At 42.4% G+C, this 17,733-nt stretch overlaps 3 protein-coding genes across 6 annotated transcripts in view; 2 read left to right on the top strand and 1 right to left on the bottom strand.

Moving 5' to 3' along the window:
• The first annotated feature begins 5,189 nt into the window (after nucleotides 1-5,189).
• On the top strand, nucleotides 5,190-7,550 carry si:ch1073-126c3.2 (uncharacterized protein LOC555816 homolog). Of its 3 annotated transcripts, none has more exons than XM_062464209.1 (7): nucleotides 5,190-5,313; nucleotides 5,698-5,773; nucleotides 5,883-5,968; nucleotides 6,163-6,277; nucleotides 6,626-6,768; nucleotides 6,921-7,035; nucleotides 7,141-7,550. In XM_062464209.1, exons 2-7 carry the CDS (start codon nucleotides 5,722-5,724, stop codon nucleotides 7,302-7,304), a joined length of 675 nt encoding a protein of 224 aa, XP_062320193.1. In that variant the 5' UTR covers nucleotides 5,190-5,313; nucleotides 5,698-5,721; the 3' UTR covers nucleotides 7,305-7,550. The 3 variants fall into 3 exon arrangements, with proteins under 3 accessions (XP_062320193.1, XP_062320192.1, XP_062320191.1); XM_062464208.1 differs by having other exon boundaries at nucleotides 5,657-5,773; XM_062464207.1 differs by lacking the exon at nucleotides 5,190-5,313 and having other exon boundaries at nucleotides 5,640-5,773.
• A 218-nt stretch (nucleotides 7,551-7,768) lies between these two features.
• Nucleotides 7,769-12,496, bottom strand: ccdc172 (coiled-coil domain containing 172). Of its 2 annotated transcripts, none has more exons than XM_062464206.1 (7): nucleotides 12,392-12,496; nucleotides 11,624-11,709; nucleotides 10,402-10,518; nucleotides 9,931-10,096; nucleotides 9,461-9,562; nucleotides 9,179-9,281; nucleotides 7,769-8,271 (listed from the first exon to the last, which is right to left on the bottom strand). In XM_062464206.1, exons 2-7 carry the CDS (start codon nucleotides 11,678-11,680, stop codon nucleotides 8,136-8,138), a joined length of 681 nt encoding a protein of 226 aa, XP_062320190.1. In that variant the 5' UTR covers nucleotides 11,681-11,709; nucleotides 12,392-12,496; the 3' UTR covers nucleotides 7,769-8,135. The 2 variants fall into 2 exon arrangements, with proteins under 2 accessions (XP_062320190.1, XP_062320189.1); XM_062464205.1 differs by lacking the exon at nucleotides 12,392-12,496 and adding an exon at nucleotides 11,986-12,253.
• Nucleotides 12,497-14,023: 1,527 nt separating this feature from the next.
• Nucleotides 14,024-17,733, top strand: part of gfra1a (gdnf family receptor alpha 1a) — a 36,228-nt gene continuing 32,518 nt past the window's right edge. The window contains exons 1-3 of the mRNA XM_062464540.1: nucleotides 14,024-14,780; nucleotides 15,344-15,646; nucleotides 16,271-16,354. Coding sequence (XP_062320524.1) covers nucleotides 14,741-14,780; nucleotides 15,344-15,646; nucleotides 16,271-16,354 — 427 coding nt within the window. The 5' untranslated portion in view covers nucleotides 14,024-14,740. The remainder of the gene's footprint in view (nucleotides 14,781-15,343; nucleotides 15,647-16,270; nucleotides 16,355-17,733) is intronic.

Below are 17,733 nucleotides of genomic sequence, written 5' to 3'. Positions count from 1 at the left end.
CTGGAGCAATCCTATTAGACTGAACCCCTCACACACATACAAGCATACACACAGTGCACATGAATAGGATGTCTCTGTTTGACCTCTCAGTAATGGAGAGAGAGAGAGAGAGAGAGAGAGAGAGAGAGAGAGAGAGAGAGAGAGAGAGAGAGAGCGGGAGAGAGAGAGAGCGGGAGAGAGAGAGAGCGGGAGAGAGAGAGAAAAAGAGAGAGTGATCCTGCCTTTCAAAAAGCATGTCTTGAGGCTGTGGCATTTCTGGTGGACATGGTTGGGGGCTGTAAAAACAGCAAGGGACAATAGTGACATTTAAAATAATGAACGCCACTCTGAGCGTGCTTAACCAAGCATCTGGCGAGGTGCTCTGGTGTTAAACAGCCAGCAGGTCTTCTCCCTCTCCCTAACCTCTATCTCTCTGTCCCTCTCTTTCTACCCTCTGTCCATCTCTCCATTTCTCTCCTTTTCCATCTCGGTCTCACTCTCTCTGTCTCTCTAAAATCACATTCAGGCCTCACCCCCCACCTCCCCTTCAGGTTTGAGCTCAACAAAATCTGACACATAACTCAGTGGTATTCACCCGCTTTGCACATTTTCACAGAGAGTAAATGTTGAACCTGGGGTCAGGCCTGTAGTATTTTGAGTCATATGTTCATGTTTTGCTGCCTGTATGTGACTGAAGCTTTGAGGGCAGAACGAGAGTAAAAATAGCAGCCAACCGACCAAACCAGTCACTTCATGGCATCATTAAGACAGAGACAACGCTGTGAAAGTCAATTAAGAGCCGAAGAAGTCGCTCTGAGGCTGAGATGTGAAGTTCTTTTCTGTCAGCATCTATCTGTCGACGAGTTCAACTTGACATGGCAAACTGAGCTTCCGAGCTGGATATTACATTGTGAGTCAGGCTCTGGCAGCTTGATGCTTTTGATTGTGTCCACAAACATACATATTAGTATTTTTTTACTGAAGAATTTACAATGTGATCCACAGAATAAAAAACATTAACATGTTAAGTATATTTTGATCCGTCACATATGTTAAGTGTGTGTGTGTGTGTGTGTCTGTGAGAGAGGGAGTGTGTGTCTTTTAATATGAGCAATAGGATTGGAGCAGGCGATGTGGCCCTCAGCTCATATAAGGAGACATCAGAGAGTGCCCCTGCTGAGTGCGATGCTGGGCAGATTATCAGCCGGAACCCCTTTTAAAGATGCCAGGCCAGCCCTCCACCTCGGCACTACTTGCCCAACACCACTGCCCTAAAGCCCAACGCTCAACTCTCTCTTTCAGACAAATCCCCCACCCTATCTCCCCATATCTTTTCTCGTTCTTTCACTTTATCCCATCGGTTTTCCTCTTCCCTCCACTCCACTCCTCTGTTCTTCTTCTTCTCTCTCTATCTCTCTCTCTCTTCTTCTTCTGTCTCTGATGCTTCCCACGCATGAAAGAAAATGAAAAAATCTGACTCAATACTAATGACTGGTTTTATAGACTGGTATTTGTCAGCCTTACCCCCCTCTGTGTGGGACTCTCGCTCTCCCCTCTCTCTATTTTACCTTTGTCCTTCAATAACGTCTTTTCAATTACAGAAAGTGCATCTGTTGAAGCAAAATCCATATTGCCTTCTTTTTATGTTTGCCCTGCTCTTTTCATCAATGCACAGCACTGTTACATCTTAAATCGTGCAAGATTCTTGGGCATTAACATCAGGTGTGTTGCTTTCAGCTTAGATGTGCCACACTTGGAAAAGTAGCTATTGTAGCAGGGCTCTAAAGCACCCACACACACACATCTACACACACACACATACACAGTACACACACACAGTATGTCTATGCGACTTGCTCTGTGTGTTGCTGCTGGTTTGCTGCCCAGTCCAGTTTCTCCCACCTGGTAGTTCGCCCCATTACCCAAATAAAATAATCTACATGCAAGTAACACACCATCTCTCTCCTGACATCAGCGGATTCATTCACTTCCATTGTGTGAAGGACTATTACGACCCATGAAGAATAATGCAGGTCATTAAGCCTCTGATTAGTTATGTAGTGTAACTAGCCAAGGGCCAACTGGAGCATCTACGTCATCAACAGCAGGGCTGAATCACCTCTGAGAAAATCATGGGGGGCTTATGCTATGCAAGTCAAATCTTACTAGTGTTTTCATGGGGGACAGTCTTCTTCAAGAGGAATGCGGCCATGGTCATTATCTCAAATCAGCAACACACTGTCTAGAATGCTGCTTTCATCGGCCATCAAAGTCTTTATTCCTAGAAAAATACATCTACAATATCTTTAATAATGTATGCGTACATGTAGATCTTGTTGAAACCAAAGAAGTGTGAATGGAAGGGTGTATATGCAAAATAATGGTTTTTATGATTTTCAAACATACATTGCCCTCATGCATTCAATGTTGGATTTTTATGCTCTGGTGTATTTGTGAGATCAACAAAGATATATTAAAACTCTCAGGATGAATCTTGAAAAGGGATCCCTACTAAGATATTTTATTTACTTTGCTTGAAACTTCTGACAAATATATTGACGTTACCAATCCTGTATACTTACCCTCCTTTCTAAATATAACATCTGACGAACTGGATATTATTCATGTCACACAGTCATATAATTATAAAGTAAAATACTCAGTGTGGATACATGTGCATAATGTACGATCCAGAGTATCCTGACAGCTATCTACTCTGAGGTAAAAATATCCCAGAAATGAGGTTTGCCCGAGAGAAGAAGGAAAAGCTTGCTGTCTCCTGTCTCCTGCTCTCTGTATGCCAATGTGGATCACTCAGGTTACTTCATCTTCACTCATAAAGCAGGCCCGGGAATCTAATAGAGACGACATCTTAACAAGATCCTCCATCTCCAGCCTGCCACGTTTATGGCTCCTTGTGGTTTATTCAAATGGGCTCATTTACAACTGCATAAAGATTGGAATTAAAGCGATCACTCACACACTCCTCTGAGGTAAAAAAGGAGGGACAGCCGGGGTGTTTGTTTCATCAGCCGGCCCACAGATGGCCCTGCACTGAACTGGCCGTCCAAGAAACACAAAACTATGAGACTGCGAGATCCTCTGGTTCCTTTATTAGCCAGCCGATCGACTACAGTTGTCATCTTCAACCCTGGTCCTCAGGGCCCACTGTCCTGTATGTTTGAGATGTTTCCCTGCTCCAACATGCCTGATCCAAAGGAATAGCCCTCATTAAGATGACATCTAAAACATACAGGACGGTGGCCCCTGAGGACCATGGTTGAGGACATTTGTATTACAATAATAGTACATAAGGGGTCATATCTTAAAAGTAGCATCCACAACTGTAGTTTACTTTTCCTACTTTGTTTTGTTTGTCTTTCAGACATTATAGTTTTTAGCCAACTATTTGGACTTGTGATATCATGCAGTCCAGCTGCAGGGAGGGGCCACTCTAAATCTAAGCTCCTTGAGGAATATTAATCTAAAAAGCTTTTTGGTCCACCATTAGCGTCAACATCCTTGGTGCCATATTAAAGAGTGAAACCCCTGCATCCCGGAGCCGACAGAGCCGTCGGGGAGTTCAGGCTTTGGACTCTTGGCACCAATACTTGAGGAGTGCTTGATTTAGGCCTTGCTACAGCACCCAGTCACATTGAGTTATGAGAACTGCAGCCAGCGGAACAGATTCACACTGAATTATACACAAGCCCCATCCTTTTATCTGCTCTGCCATGGTATCCTGAAGAGATGGGTTTGGTTTACAGGACCCCAAAGGACGGGCACCAGGGACAGCATTTTTAATTCTGATTTACATCTTATAAATATTTGAGAAATTAATGGTTGTTTCCTTAGCTTGCGCCATTTAAGTGCACGAACATTAGTAAGTGCATGGTGTTTTTTCATTGGTCTCTCTCTTTCAGAAGAGTTGACTAATCAGAATGTGTGTGTGTTCACAACCCACGCTGCTTGCTGTAGGGAAGGCTGAGTGCGGAGAGTCAAGGCAGCCCTCTACAGAATGAGTTCTTTCCCCCTCACCTTAAGTGGTTTCTCTGATGATTCGTTAATTTGTGTACAAGGAATACAAGATGGATGAGCACCACTGAAAGTCCCTCCCCCACTGGGCTTTAGACGTTTAATAATGCACAGCTGTGCTCATAAAGTCGCCTTTGAAAAGATCTCGATTTGGCACTTGTGATTTTAATGAAAGGGTAATCAATTTGTCAAACATGACAGACAGACAAAAGAATAAGACAATATTCAAAGTCGACAGCAACGACACACCAAGGTGGATTTAGAGACTTGCGGAATTAATTAACCTTGAAATAAAACAAATAAGCAATCCTATTAAAAAGAAAAACGGGATGTTGCATACTTAGCTATTTATTTGTTGCTGCGCTCAAATAAGATCCCCCAGGACGTGTGCATCTCTACCTAGACGACCTAGCCTAAATTCTGAGGCACAGGTAGCAGCAGGTTGAATAGTAATCAGCTGTGGAGCTAGGACTCATCCATATGTGAGTCATTTGACAACTGAGCAGCGTTTATTCGCGGCTGGGTAATTCAGCACAATGGAAGCGAAGGAGGCGGCAGGAGTGGAGAATCCTGAGAGAATGTTTCTGGTATTTGAGAAAGGTTAGACAGAAAAAGAGAACCCTGCTATCTCTAACCATTCATCATGACAAAGACACGGGTCACAGGAGGGGGGGGGGGGGGGGGGGGTCTGTGCAGAGTTGTGTCTGCACTCATCTGCTTTCTCTTTCAATGTCCTCCAATAATGATAATATAGGGACCAGGATTTGAATCTGCCAAATGAAACACTACACCATTAAAAGTAAGTCTTGACCTGTAGGCATGGCTCATCGTTCTCATCATGATAACAAGATGGGGACAGCATACACCATTAGACTGATTCTGCTTTTCCTCGTTTCAACCACACTGAGTATATGAGCTCAATGTCCTTCCCAAAAACCCTTAATAATTAATGTCCCCCTGATCATAGCCCATTCATTATGAATAACATCCATATTTAATTATTCAGAAAAGTCCAGGCATTGTGACACAACAGCTCTCCTCAGCTTGTGCATGAGGAGAAGATGGCCACATAATATTTCAGGAGGGTGAATACCCGGTCACTTATTTATGGAGACTGGGGTGACAGCTGGTATTGCCAAACTGGATTGAGAGAAACTTCAGGGACATGAAGGTTCAGACACCAGTTTTAGGTACAATCCAGTGGTACGGCAGGAACAACAACCTGCGGTGTTGTAAATATACATGCAGTGTCAGCACCCCCAAGAGTGCATGTTGGGAATTAAGTCCATTTTAATAGAGGTACGGATAGTATTCAGTTTGCTCTGACATTTGACAGGGAGGAAAAACATACCCAGTTGTTATGCATAGTTTAGTATCAACAAGTTGCAGTGTGTACACAGGTTTCCCGAAACATGACCACTACTGTTTGCAGTGTTTATTTTGCTATCAATGTTTTATAGCAATTGCTAAATCTGTGACAGGAAAAACATACCCAGTTGTTATGCATAGTTTAGTATCAACAAGTTGCAGTGTGTACACAGGTTTCCCGAAACATGACCACTACTGATTGCAGTGTTTCTTCTGTTAGCAATGAGTCAATAAAAGCCACTACTCTAATCTTTGCACTCATCCCAATGTTCAGTGAGTTGTTCTAATACCTTCGGTGGCTATTCTTCAGAGCAGAGATAGACAGAACATTTAACCAGAATGATATCAGCACGAACAACCACAACTCTGATCTGTTTGTGCTTAGTAACAGGTACGTTAAGATATCATCAAGATGTTGACTGATGTGAATTAATTAATTAATGAACGTGCTTTTCATGACAGAAAGTTGATTGTTTGCTCGTTTTCTCTGTGTGTGAAAGGTCTCCTGATCTGCAAATCTGACCAGTCTAAGAATCCATGCTCCTCCACTGATCAGGACATTAAAACTTTCATCGCTCAGTTACAGGTATGGATATCAACTCCAAATGTAAATCCCTTAAATCACTTAAAACTGCTACAAAAAACATACAAATAGCATGTCTGTCTCATACCAGTGGTCAATTGGAAAATGTTTGCAGTTATACACCTCAACTGAGAAAAGAGTGGCATTTCTCCAATATCCAGTCAGAGTGCCATGTCTCCTCCTGTCTGTGTCTGCAGGACGCAGCCCTGTGTGCAGGCAATGTGACGAGGCCCTGGACAGACAACCAGACCGCTGGTCTGCTGGACTCGGTCCGAACACTCGCAGACATCCTGGAGAAACACCAGACAAAATGTACGCGTGCACTCGCAAACCCCAACCCCAAAACACACATAAACCCAAAACACACACATGCACACAGAGAAAAACGCCTACTGACTAACTCTAAAGTCTGCAACGTCTCAGAGAGTGAGATTCAGATGTATTTTTTCAGTATGTATCTTTACAATTTAAAAACGTCTTAGTGATCTAAAAAAAATCTTAACATTTAGTATTTCTTGATTTTTTGGCTTACAAACAATGCTAGGAAGGCCAGTCAGAGAACCTACACATAATAAAATAGTTGTACATAGTGTACGAAGCGCTGTCTGTAAATAGAAATATATAAGTTTGTTGTGTGTATCTTGTTCTCTTCTGCTGTAGTTTGTAAGTTTGACTTTCCAAACGAAAATCCTGAAGATGTCACCCCGAGAAGGAGCTGCCCTGTCCCTAGTGTCCACAAGAACGGGGGACTTGTGTGTGTGACGCTCAAACAAACACACTACTGCAAACCCATGTGTAACGAGGTAAACAACACCATGCGCTGAACTATTACAGACCAAACACTCACTCAGGAGGTGTCATGGAGCAACAGTCTGAAAAAGTGAACCTGCCATCAAGGTAATTGATTCTGTACTTAATAGAAATGGGAGAATAGGCATTCCACTTCCTCCTTCAGGGGTACGACTTCTCGTTCCTGAGGAGGAGTCGTCCTTATGAGAAGTGCAGTAAGGACACTAGATATACGTGGACAACCCAATACATAGGAGGGAACAAGCTGGCAGACTGCATAGGTAAGCAGCCTTTCCAGGCTGTCAAGTCTGTTCTCACACTCCCTGTCTTGCACACACACACACACAATGTCCATCCTCACAATTCTCTGCTCTTTCTATTTATAGAGTCTCCTATTCCAGTCTCGGGAAGTGCTAGTGCCTACTTCCCCAAAAACCAGGACTGTCTGAAGACAGGCAAAACTGACAAAAATGGTGTCATCGATCAGCTTGTCAGAGAGCTGGAGACAGACCAAACTGAGACTGAGAATGCCTGCCTCATCTGTGGATAACCACACATTAGCATTTTGGATCTGAATGTCAGATGTAGCAGACCACTTAGTCAAATGGTCTGAACTAAACTAATCCAGGCCAGGCACTTGGGTTAAGGTCAAAGAAGCAGTGGTCAATCGTGGAATTTAATCTTATTGGGTATTGAACATTCTAAATCAATCTACTAGCATTCAGACAAATCCAGACAGCGGGCATATCACCCAGAGAGCGGGCATATCACCCAGAGAGCGGGCATATCACCCAGAGAGCGGGCATATCACCCAGAGAGCGGGCATATCACCCAGATAGCGGGCATATCACACAGAGTAAGAAAGGCCCCGATCCTCATCATTATAATTTATGGAATTGGTTAAAGCAAGATATGTTTACTTCCACAAAACACCACTAGGGGGAATTATATCATAGAAGCAGAAGATATTACAGTAAGAATTGGTACACAGAAGACTTGAGACTGTATATTTGTGACAATACTCTCTATGCTGCAATTCATTTTTATTGACAAAATAAATGAATAAATAAAAGCAATGAATAAAATCTGTGTGCATAAAGATTATTGTAATTTTGGATTCATCGAAAACAATCCTCTGCAACTTCTATCAAATCCACTAGAGGTCAGCTTGCCCTCATTTACAGCTGGTTGCATATACAGCACTTTGTGATTGGAAAGGTCTGCAGGGGTCATAGTCTACCCAAGTAGTTACACAAAACGGCTTTTTGACTTGCCTTTAAAGTCTTTGTGAGCCAGCAGGCTATGTAAAACTTCTGGACTGCTCCTCTGAGACAGTTTCTACAGGGAGGAAACAGAAAGCAGAAAATCAGGCCTAGCGAGGTCAATGGTGTCTAATGAGTGTCAACGAGAGCGGGATGAGAGTCATTACCGACTGCAGGAACTGCCTCTCGGAGATGAGCGCCTCTCTGAGCAGCTCCAACTCGTCCTCCTTAAACACTTCCAGCTGCTTCTTCAGTCTGCGAGGACAAACGTGTGACTTGGACTGAACCATCGATAGACACCGATAAAAGCAGCATCGTCAACGTGATAACAAGAGCCAAGAAACGAGGCAGGAACCGAAGGCCCAGCACAGCACCAGCCTGCACAGACATCCCCTTGGATCGCACACTCTATAAAACGCAGCACTCATTCAAATTGACATGTACTCAATTTCCAACAATCAATAGGGGGAGGTAAAACTGTTTAAGAGGAAGGAGCTATGCCGAGCGTGATTGAAGCTGTGATTGACGACGGGACGGGCACACTCAGGGAGAATGATCATATCCACCACCTCCACCCCACAGCAGCGGCTCCACTCAGCATATCCTGTAGGCTCATTAGCCCTGGGGTAATGAAGGAAAGAGATTTGCGACCGGGAAGATGGAAGGACCTAACATGCTTCCTTCACTTATGATTTAGGAGCAGTTGGGGGTAAGTAGGGACGAAGAAGAGAAGGAAGTGGAGGAGGAAGAAGAGGTAGCGGTATAGGACATCCTTCCTGCGACAGATTCCTGTATTGATCTACGCAGAGCTTTTCATCAAGCTCCTCACATGCCCATCGGAGGCAATTCTCTCTCTTTTTTTGTTTGATGAGCAGATAAAACAGGCCACCGATCAAAGTCTTAATTAAAGTGATTGGCTCTAATGCTGTTATTTACACGTTCTGGTCCAGAGAATGGGGGAGACAAGAGGCCAGGCGGATCTTGCTGGACACTTCAGCACTTCTCAGACCACAGCGTAGAGAACGCAGCCAAAGTGGTTCTGACAGATTGGCCTTCTCTGGGAAAAGCACGGCTGAATATCATCATTAAGCCCAACTCATATCCTTCGGTTAAACTGGGGTTCGGACGATGCAGTGTACAGCAAAGAGGAGAGCATGGTTACCTCAAGCAGGTGTTGTCCGAGAGAGGCTTCTGGCTGACCGCCACACTCTCTGCTCTCAGCGCCTCGGTCACTGCTCTTGCCTCGCAGAGTTGGCCATCAAGGTCTGAAATGGACATGATTGGACAACGTACCACAATCGCTATAACGCTCACGTGCTGTTTGAATCCGGGAAACCTAACTACGTGCAGTTTGACAGCTTTAAGATTTAAAAGTTCAAGGTTTGCACTTGGTCTTTCATGCAGAACACCCTGGGTCTAATCCCTGTGTTTATTAAATAAGCACCTGTAAGAACTCGCTGCATCTCCTGGAGCTCTGTATAGAGGGCTCTCTTTTCCTCTTGCATGGACTTGACACGGCTGTCGCTCTGGGTCATGTACTCCATCTCTGAAACAGAGCAGCACCAGGAGTAGATCAGACCTAAAGGTTGCAGTCAGGGTAAACTCCTAAGTTCAGACTCACCAAAAAAGTGATTCAACCAGCTCCAGGTCTTGGAGATGGCTTTTAATTGTTACATGGGACTCGCGTAGAAGAACGATCTCAAAGGGCTCTTTAGGGAGTCAGGTGGCTGAGCGGTTAGGGAATCGGGCTAGTAATCTGAAGGTTGCCAGTTCGATTCCCGGCCATGCAAAATGACGTTGTGTCCTTGGGCAAGGCACTTCACCCTACTTGCCTTGGGGGAATGTCCCTGTACTTTCTGTAAGTCGCTCTAGATAAGAGCGTCTGCTAAATGACTAAAATGTAAAATGTAGTACCTTGGTTTAGAGTGCTGATGTCCTTCTCCAGCTCTTGTATTTCAGACTGGGTTTGGCTCTTCAACAAGCTCTTCCTGTTACTCAAGAGGTTAAAGTCATTGTTGAAAGCCTGTATCTCTCGAATGAAGTTCTCCTTTTCTTCTCTTGACTGCCTCTTTATCTCATCCTTAAAACACATTGACACGGTTAACATTACCCCCATATGAAGACATATTTATTTTCGATTACTAAAAGGAAATTATGGATTCCAGCATAAGTTTGCTTTAAATTGAATATTGAGGGTGCAGCCTAGGTATGAATTCAGTCTTAGTCACACCACAGCAATGTTACAAGTTACGTTATACTGTAAGTTGTACTGTACCTCTCTGCTAAATGAATACATTACATAATTATAAGTTATGTTCCTTTTCTTGTCTGAGTGTGACTGCAGCCATTTCAGAAGCATCTCAGTCCAGAAGCCAGTCCACTCACCAAGCGTGCTTTGAGATGGTTCTGCTGTTGTAGAAGATCGTTGTTCTGTTTCTCCATCTGATCCTGACTTTTCCTCATGAGCTCATACTGGAACTGGATATGAGTCAGCTGCTGAGCCTGTCATGACACAAGCATGCCATACAAAGAATATTTAATAGAAATAGAAACAACATACTTATACACAGAATTAATAATGTCTTGGTCTCCATCTTGAGAGGGCCAAGGAGGGGCCATTAGACCAAGAGGTGATCCTTGAGACATGGTTCAAAACCACAGACCTCCATGCAAAGGTTAAGAAACCACAATTCAGCATACACAGATAACCACGCCATTACCAGCAATAACACAGCTCTTAAGCTATGAATAAAATGTATCTTTCAGGTAATTACATGCTGCCTTGCCTCAAAGAAAATAAGCAAATCATAAAGGATAATTGTGAAAGTGGGGTGCTTGGAAAATTACTGCCTTAGGTAAGCAATTCAGAACAACCCCCGTCTATCTGAGACTCAACACAGTGTTTCTAAAAAAGAAACTGCATTGTCTCCTAACTGTAATAGATCGTGTTACAGTCATAAACCACTTTGTCTGAAGGTCATGACAATGTATCATGTAGCACAATATGGAAACTCCTTCATGTTGGCGAGTTTGTAAGTAATATCCTAAGCATGTGTATCAATACTGCTGAACCACAAGGTTCAGGGGGAAATAAACTATTTATGAAACTGTTATTAATTGGCAATCACTGACCATTGCAGTCATTCTCTTTCTTATTATGTTCGTTTAATGTGACAACTACAAGACGAGCATAACAATAATTTGAAGAGAAGTCAATTGGTCTATATTTAACATAACTTATAGGCCTACATGGTTAAAGATTACTTCCAATAATATGAATGTGATGCGGTGGAAATTAAGTGATTGATTTAGTAATGGCCCTTCAAATCGATCCACCACATCACTGAAGCTTTCTGTTTTATTAACCGTTTTAGACATGAAACAAATTACTGCTTTACTATGCCAATAGATATTGACAACGTTTCTCATCTTTCAACATGTCTGGTTCAGTTTGCTGTCAAGTTTTTCTCACTTTGTATTTCTGCTGAAACCACAGTACTACCATCCTTGTTAATTAGGTTTAAAATACTTGAAAGTGGGACTATTGTTTGAACAAAAGCTTAGGAGTTCACTAAGATAACAACACAAGTTATATTCTACAACTCACCTTTTCTTCAAGATTCTCGTTATCACGTTTATTATTTTCAGCCCTGGACTTTATCATGTCTTCACATCTGGTGATGGCAACTTTGACTGAAAAGTAAAAATGTTGCCCTTCGGTTTGTGTGTCCATAATTGTGTAGGTAGATGTTAGTTTCAATGGATGAACCTTATTACTAAACACTATCTTTTTTCACGTTAATTGTGATGATGTAGCCTACAAAAGAAACTTGTGGAGAGACTCAACATTGAGACTACTGTCAACTCCTCAAATACTGTAACTGTTTTCTGCCGAAATAGTGCTAGCAAAAATAGAATCTCGTTAGCTGAAGCATCGTAGCTACTCTTTGCATGATAAAATGATCTTACCCTCCTGCAATTGCCTTGATTTCTCAGATATTTGTTGTTCGGTTAAAATAATCTTTTGAAAGAGAGTATCCAAACTCATTTTGGAAAGATAAAGGTAATAATGTCCACTTCATAAAACCTGTAATTTTTGAGTCCTGAACGCGCATCCGTTTAAAATGATTCCCGCGCAAACATTAATACTACTTGCGCATGCTTTGTATTGTAATTTCGCACATGTTGTAGCCTAATCTGCTACACCTGTGGACTATGTTGATTCCCCCACCTGTAACTGTTGTTGCAGCCTGCCTAAATGATCCCTTTTGGGTATGTAAGTCTAGGCCTACATTTGCAGAAGACCTACTGTCTCTGAAATAGTAGTTGGATAGTTTATAATGCTCTTTGGGAACAAACCCTATTGAGATATTACATTCACTCCCTTGTCATTCAGAATCATCACTGTTTCTCCTATTGCCGGTAACAGGCCGACTGCTATTGTTGGACGTTTGTAAGCCCACTCAGCAATCAATAACTTGAATTCAGTGCAATGAGTTTCCTTCTAGATTCGTCACATATTTCGCGACTGACAATTTCCCACGCACATCGAGAAGAATGGTTTTTGAGCCGATGCCATAAAGCACATTAGCCTATAGTGTGAACGCTCGCTCGTTTATATGACCGGAGACTACATCAAACTGACATTCATTTGGGAAATTAATAGTAAATATTGATTGAGGCTTTACATAAATCCCATAGTAGATGTGGGTGACCTTCGTGAAGTTGGCAATTTTCCATTTGAGTTTAAAATTACGGGAGTCATCCTATAGCCTTTAGGCTAAAATATACAGGTGTAGGCTACTGTATAGGCAGACAGTGAAAGTAGCCTAGCCTATGTATGTAGGCTATTTATTATGTTTCCCTGTCAACATGATCATATTTCAACGACTTAAATGTATGAGTTTTCACAAAGAAAAAAATAAACGTTTACATTTGAGAAGCTTTGGCCATGTTAATAACATATCAAAATGATTTTTGTTTCAGTGAAGGCTGTGTTGAGGTTTGTGGCTATCCCTTTCTCACCATATAAGAATCCTTTCCCAGACTCCCATTTGTGTATTAAAGGTTGATTTCATGTCGTGGTTGAGGGCAGTAGTGCAGATTGATTCAGTCAACAGTCAATGAGTATAGAAAAACCTTTCTCATTGCCCTCGTGCGTTAGCCTAATATAGGGAAGTGGCCCCGAATAGACAATCAATATTTTCCATGGCTTACATCTCACGTCAAGTGATGTATCACCGGGTTATTATGATCATACTTAAAACTTGATTTGCCAACTATGTTGTATTAACCTAATAAATAATAGCCTAGCCCAATACATTCATTATAATTCACTTATTCATTCATTTGTGATAGATCGAGCCATACATTTGTAGAATTGTCAGGCTTAACGGCAACAATTTGTTCACTTTACCAAGCGGTGAGTTAGACAATGCAAATCTGTCCTGAAACATAATGCAGGAAAGTCTTGAAATAAAGAACATAAGAGAATTGGCTATTAGCCTATCATTGGCAGGTTTTCCTACGATATGAAATACGCTTATAAATCCAACAGATGGCGATATTCACCAATGCTCTGGTGACTGAGTTTTGCGCGACTGTTCACTGACTGGCAGCACAGCAGGCAACCTTCATTTTCAAAACCTTTGTAGCTTGCGTTTCTGTTCTTTTTCGAATCCCTCCAAAAAATTACCCAAAGTGCATCCAGGGCATAAGCCCATTTTTACGCCGCATTGCTGTGCAACAGTGTTGAGGTTTTTGACAAATGCACGGAGAGTGGTGGGGCACAGTCATGGGGGGATTTTGCATTTACGTCTAGGGGCGATAATCAATATAGGCTGTGCGGGTTTGTCGAAGGGTCTAACACACTAAAATTAGAGTGTGTGGACCATTTAGCCCAAATTGTGTGCATTAGGCCTGTCTTTAATTCTTAAATAATTAATACTTTTTAACTAGAGATCTCCATATGATATAATATATAATTTACTTAGCTAGCTTATCAAAAAGTAGTCAAATACAAACTTAAATAGGCAAAATATGTTGACAATTTCACATCAGAATGTGATCAGAATACTCGCGCTCCAAGTCAAATATGCTACATTGGCTAAACTGTGGACAGCGATAATTCGTCTAATTTAAAGGAGTAAATTGTAGCCTATAGAGGCTATAGGCTATATCTGAGTGTCACCTGCCATAATAGTAGGTTGATTGTCATTACTATAGGTAACATATTAGCTTCATTACTTTGTAAGATTGGAATTTGAACTATTAATCGAAGAAAGGTTCAATTCGTAAGGGAGAGATTCTCTCGACTAACCGATGCTGCGTGGATGTGGTTAGAGCGCTATTGAGCAGAGGCAACAGCATCAGCGTGCGCTCAGACAGACGCTGGCATCTCACGAGCCGGAGTTCCGAGAGCAGTCATCCGTGTGTTTTGTCGCTTTTGGGACCATTGTTGTCCTCTATTGTCCCCTCTTTTCGTTTGATCTAGACACGAAAAGGAAACCATTCGGTATATGATGATAGCCTAATATGCTTTTTTTGAAATTGGAGTACTTTTGGTGTGGAATGTTATACGCATGAAGCCAGGGTCTCTTCTCTACGTTGGAGCGCATGTCATGTTTTCAATGGATTTGAATAGAGTGGAAATACCTTGGAAATAAAATTAAGTTTTGTTCAAATCAAATTGCAGTTGAATATTCTTCACGTGGACAGATACACAATGATTCTTACCACTCTTTACGTCGTTTTGTCTCTTTTAGGTAAGTTTTCTAGTATTTGTGTTATATCTTCATATTCATCCTGATTTCATGTGTAAATCAGCAATGATCATCAATCGCAAGTCCTAGTGACTATGTGGTCATTATTATTAGAGGGATTGTGGACTATCAAAAGCATGTCTTTACCAAATAAGGATAAGGGTAAATGTGACAGTGGAAATACAAAAGTTCAAGTAGCCCATTTTTATCTTCCCCACCATGGTTTATAATCGTGCGTATGTTTGTTTAACAAAGGCCTACAGTGAAATATGCCAACTAAAACCAACAAAGCATTTGGTAAGACGTGTTTGTGATGTTATTTTCGCGTTTTCCACGTTGCGCACAGCTCTCCGCCTTAATATCTTAATCCCCAAAGCAGCTTTCAGTTTTGCCTATAATCTCACTTTATTTATTGTGAAGCGTAAAATCATGGTATAGGCTACATGTTAACAATGCCGGTTAACCGAAACTTTGTTATTATTTTAAATGTCAACTCAATGTTATTTGTTTCATAAATAAAGTAGTAGCAGGTGAATTTATTTTTTGTTATAATTTATTTTACACAGATGTATTGTCGTTTGCCCAAGAAAACGTCTTATCTGGAGCGAACCGTCTCGATTGTGTCAAAGCGAGCGAGCAGTGTCTGAAGGAGCCGGGCTGCAGCTCCAAGTACCGGACAATGAGACAGTGCATAGCCGGGAAGGAGAGCAACTTTAGCATGGTGTCCGGACTGGAGGCGAAGGACGAATGTAGGAGTGCCATGGATGCGCTCAAACAGAGTCCCCTGTACAACTGCAGATGTAAAAGAGGGATGAAGAAGGAGAAGAACTGCCTGCGTATATACTGGGGAATCTATCAGACATTGCAAGGTACATAATGCACCCTGGCTGCCATCACAGATGACAGACCTGAGAGGTTAGCTAATCCCCTCTATTGGGCTACATGTAATACACGTAGGCTACTAGTATGAAAGTATGGAGCAAAGAGGGAGAACGCATTATCACAATGGCTAAGGACACCAAATGTGCTCCGTTTCGTGCGTAAATCCCCTAACGTGCAATCACTGACTCCTTCCTCTCATCTCGACAACTAGGCCTACATAAGCGAGGATATGAACGGATTTTATTTCACTTAGAACCAATTGAGCCTTGGCACTGCGCAACTCAAGAGTTACCCATAGGCCTGCCCCGAAACTACATCCAGATATTCCAAGTGGGGCAGTTGAGGTCCCTAGTTGTGCAACTGACCAACATGCCCAATCAACCGTACTGTACCAATCGACTGACCCAGATATAGTCTACCCATGATATGTGCACTATGCGAATGTGAGAGGCGTGAACGCTCACAGACATCAACAAAAACAAAAATATGGATATCACTATTTATTTATCTAGCCATCCATATTTATTGAGTCTCTTTGTCTATGTCTGAACTCAATGCCCGAACGCCTTTGAGTAAATGAACCGCCATTTGTGACTTTAATTTTCTTACAGGGAACGATTTCCTCGAGGACTCTCCGTACGAAACGGTGAACAGCCGTCTGTCTGACATATTCCGGTTGGCTCCAATTATTTCAGGTAAGCGAATGGATTTGTGCTCATAACGGATGTCCAAATGTGCTGGAGGCAAAGTCGTTATTACGCAGACAATATTAAACTGAATGCAGGCTGTGCATGGTTTACGTTATTGTTATTTGATTGAATGTTTTTTCCTTTTCAAACCTCGCTCTTTTCCCCCTGTTTGCACTACTTACATGCATGCCAACTGTGGTCAGTGAACTTGCATGGGAAGGTATAGTTCTGAAGACCCTACGAAAGAGTTGAGCACACATTGCGCAGTTGCAGAAACATGGAAACACGTGAAAGGAGTGGCAATCCTACACTGGATTCTGTTTGAAGGGCACATTGTTTTCGTTGGCAGTTCGATCTGATTCCCTATGCTGTCGGTTTCTAATCGAATGTACGTAAGGGAGTCCGGGAAGAAATTACACGCGTCAGTGGTTTTGAGTTGCCTCTAGATGGCGATGTTCCTCACGATCACAGGTTCACGACATTGAAACCTTGTCCGATATTTCCTCGTTACCCTATAAGGAACTATGGAACAAGTATGTAAGATTTAATGTTAGGGTTGCTATTTCTTCTCAAATTTGGAAGAAGAAAGGGTACTTGTTCAGCCTCTTGAGCCGCTTCTTTTTTTTTTCTTAAATCAATTTTTAATTTGGAATAGGGCGCTGCGTGTCTGAAGGTGCTCCTTATACCCTCTTGAAAAGCTCTTCAAGTTGATTGAGGGTTTCACATTTCTCTCGGTGGTGACAGAATCACACGTTAGCCTGCCCTCCTCGTCATAGAGATGTTATGGGAACAGGCAACGTGGGTCTGGGTAGAAGGATAGTAAGGCCACTGTATGGGTGAGGGCAAAACGGGAAGGGTAACTGAATGGACGAGTGAGTGAAAACAGGGGTGAGGGCAGGTGGGGTGTCAGTCTGAGAGAGAGTGGAGCAGTTTACTGATCCAGACTGTAGGGTGATGAGTGTCTGACAGGGGCCGTACTGTAGACTGGAGTCAAACCTACCACCATCTCCTGATCCCATTGTAATGATACATCTGGTCCAGTCACAAATACTCTAGACTATATTCTATACCAACACACAGAGACACTCACACACACACAATTGCACACACACACACACACGATGGAACATCACTGATCCAAATCACTGTAAACCCCTAAGGACAGACCACAGTGGCAAATGAAAACCTTTTTGTGTTGACCTTTCCTACATACATCCATCCCCTTGTCTCCCCCGCGTCACCTCCCCCTTGCTATAAACCTCTGATGGACTATAGCAGATTTGAGGGAAGAGTACCTTTGATTCATGTAGAATGTGCACAGCTCTGCCTAAAACCAGCCTGAGTGTCCTTTATTGAGTCACAGCAGGAGAGATTAGCAATACAAC

This window comes from Osmerus eperlanus, chromosome 6, assembly GCF_963692335.1.
Source record: "Osmerus eperlanus chromosome 6, fOsmEpe2.1, whole genome shotgun sequence".
Classification (NCBI taxonomy): Eukaryota; Metazoa; Chordata; class Actinopteri; order Osmeriformes; family Osmeridae; genus Osmerus; species Osmerus eperlanus.
The sequence above is the reverse complement of the archived record's forward strand: the minus strand, read 5'-3'. Positions and strand labels throughout refer to the sequence as shown.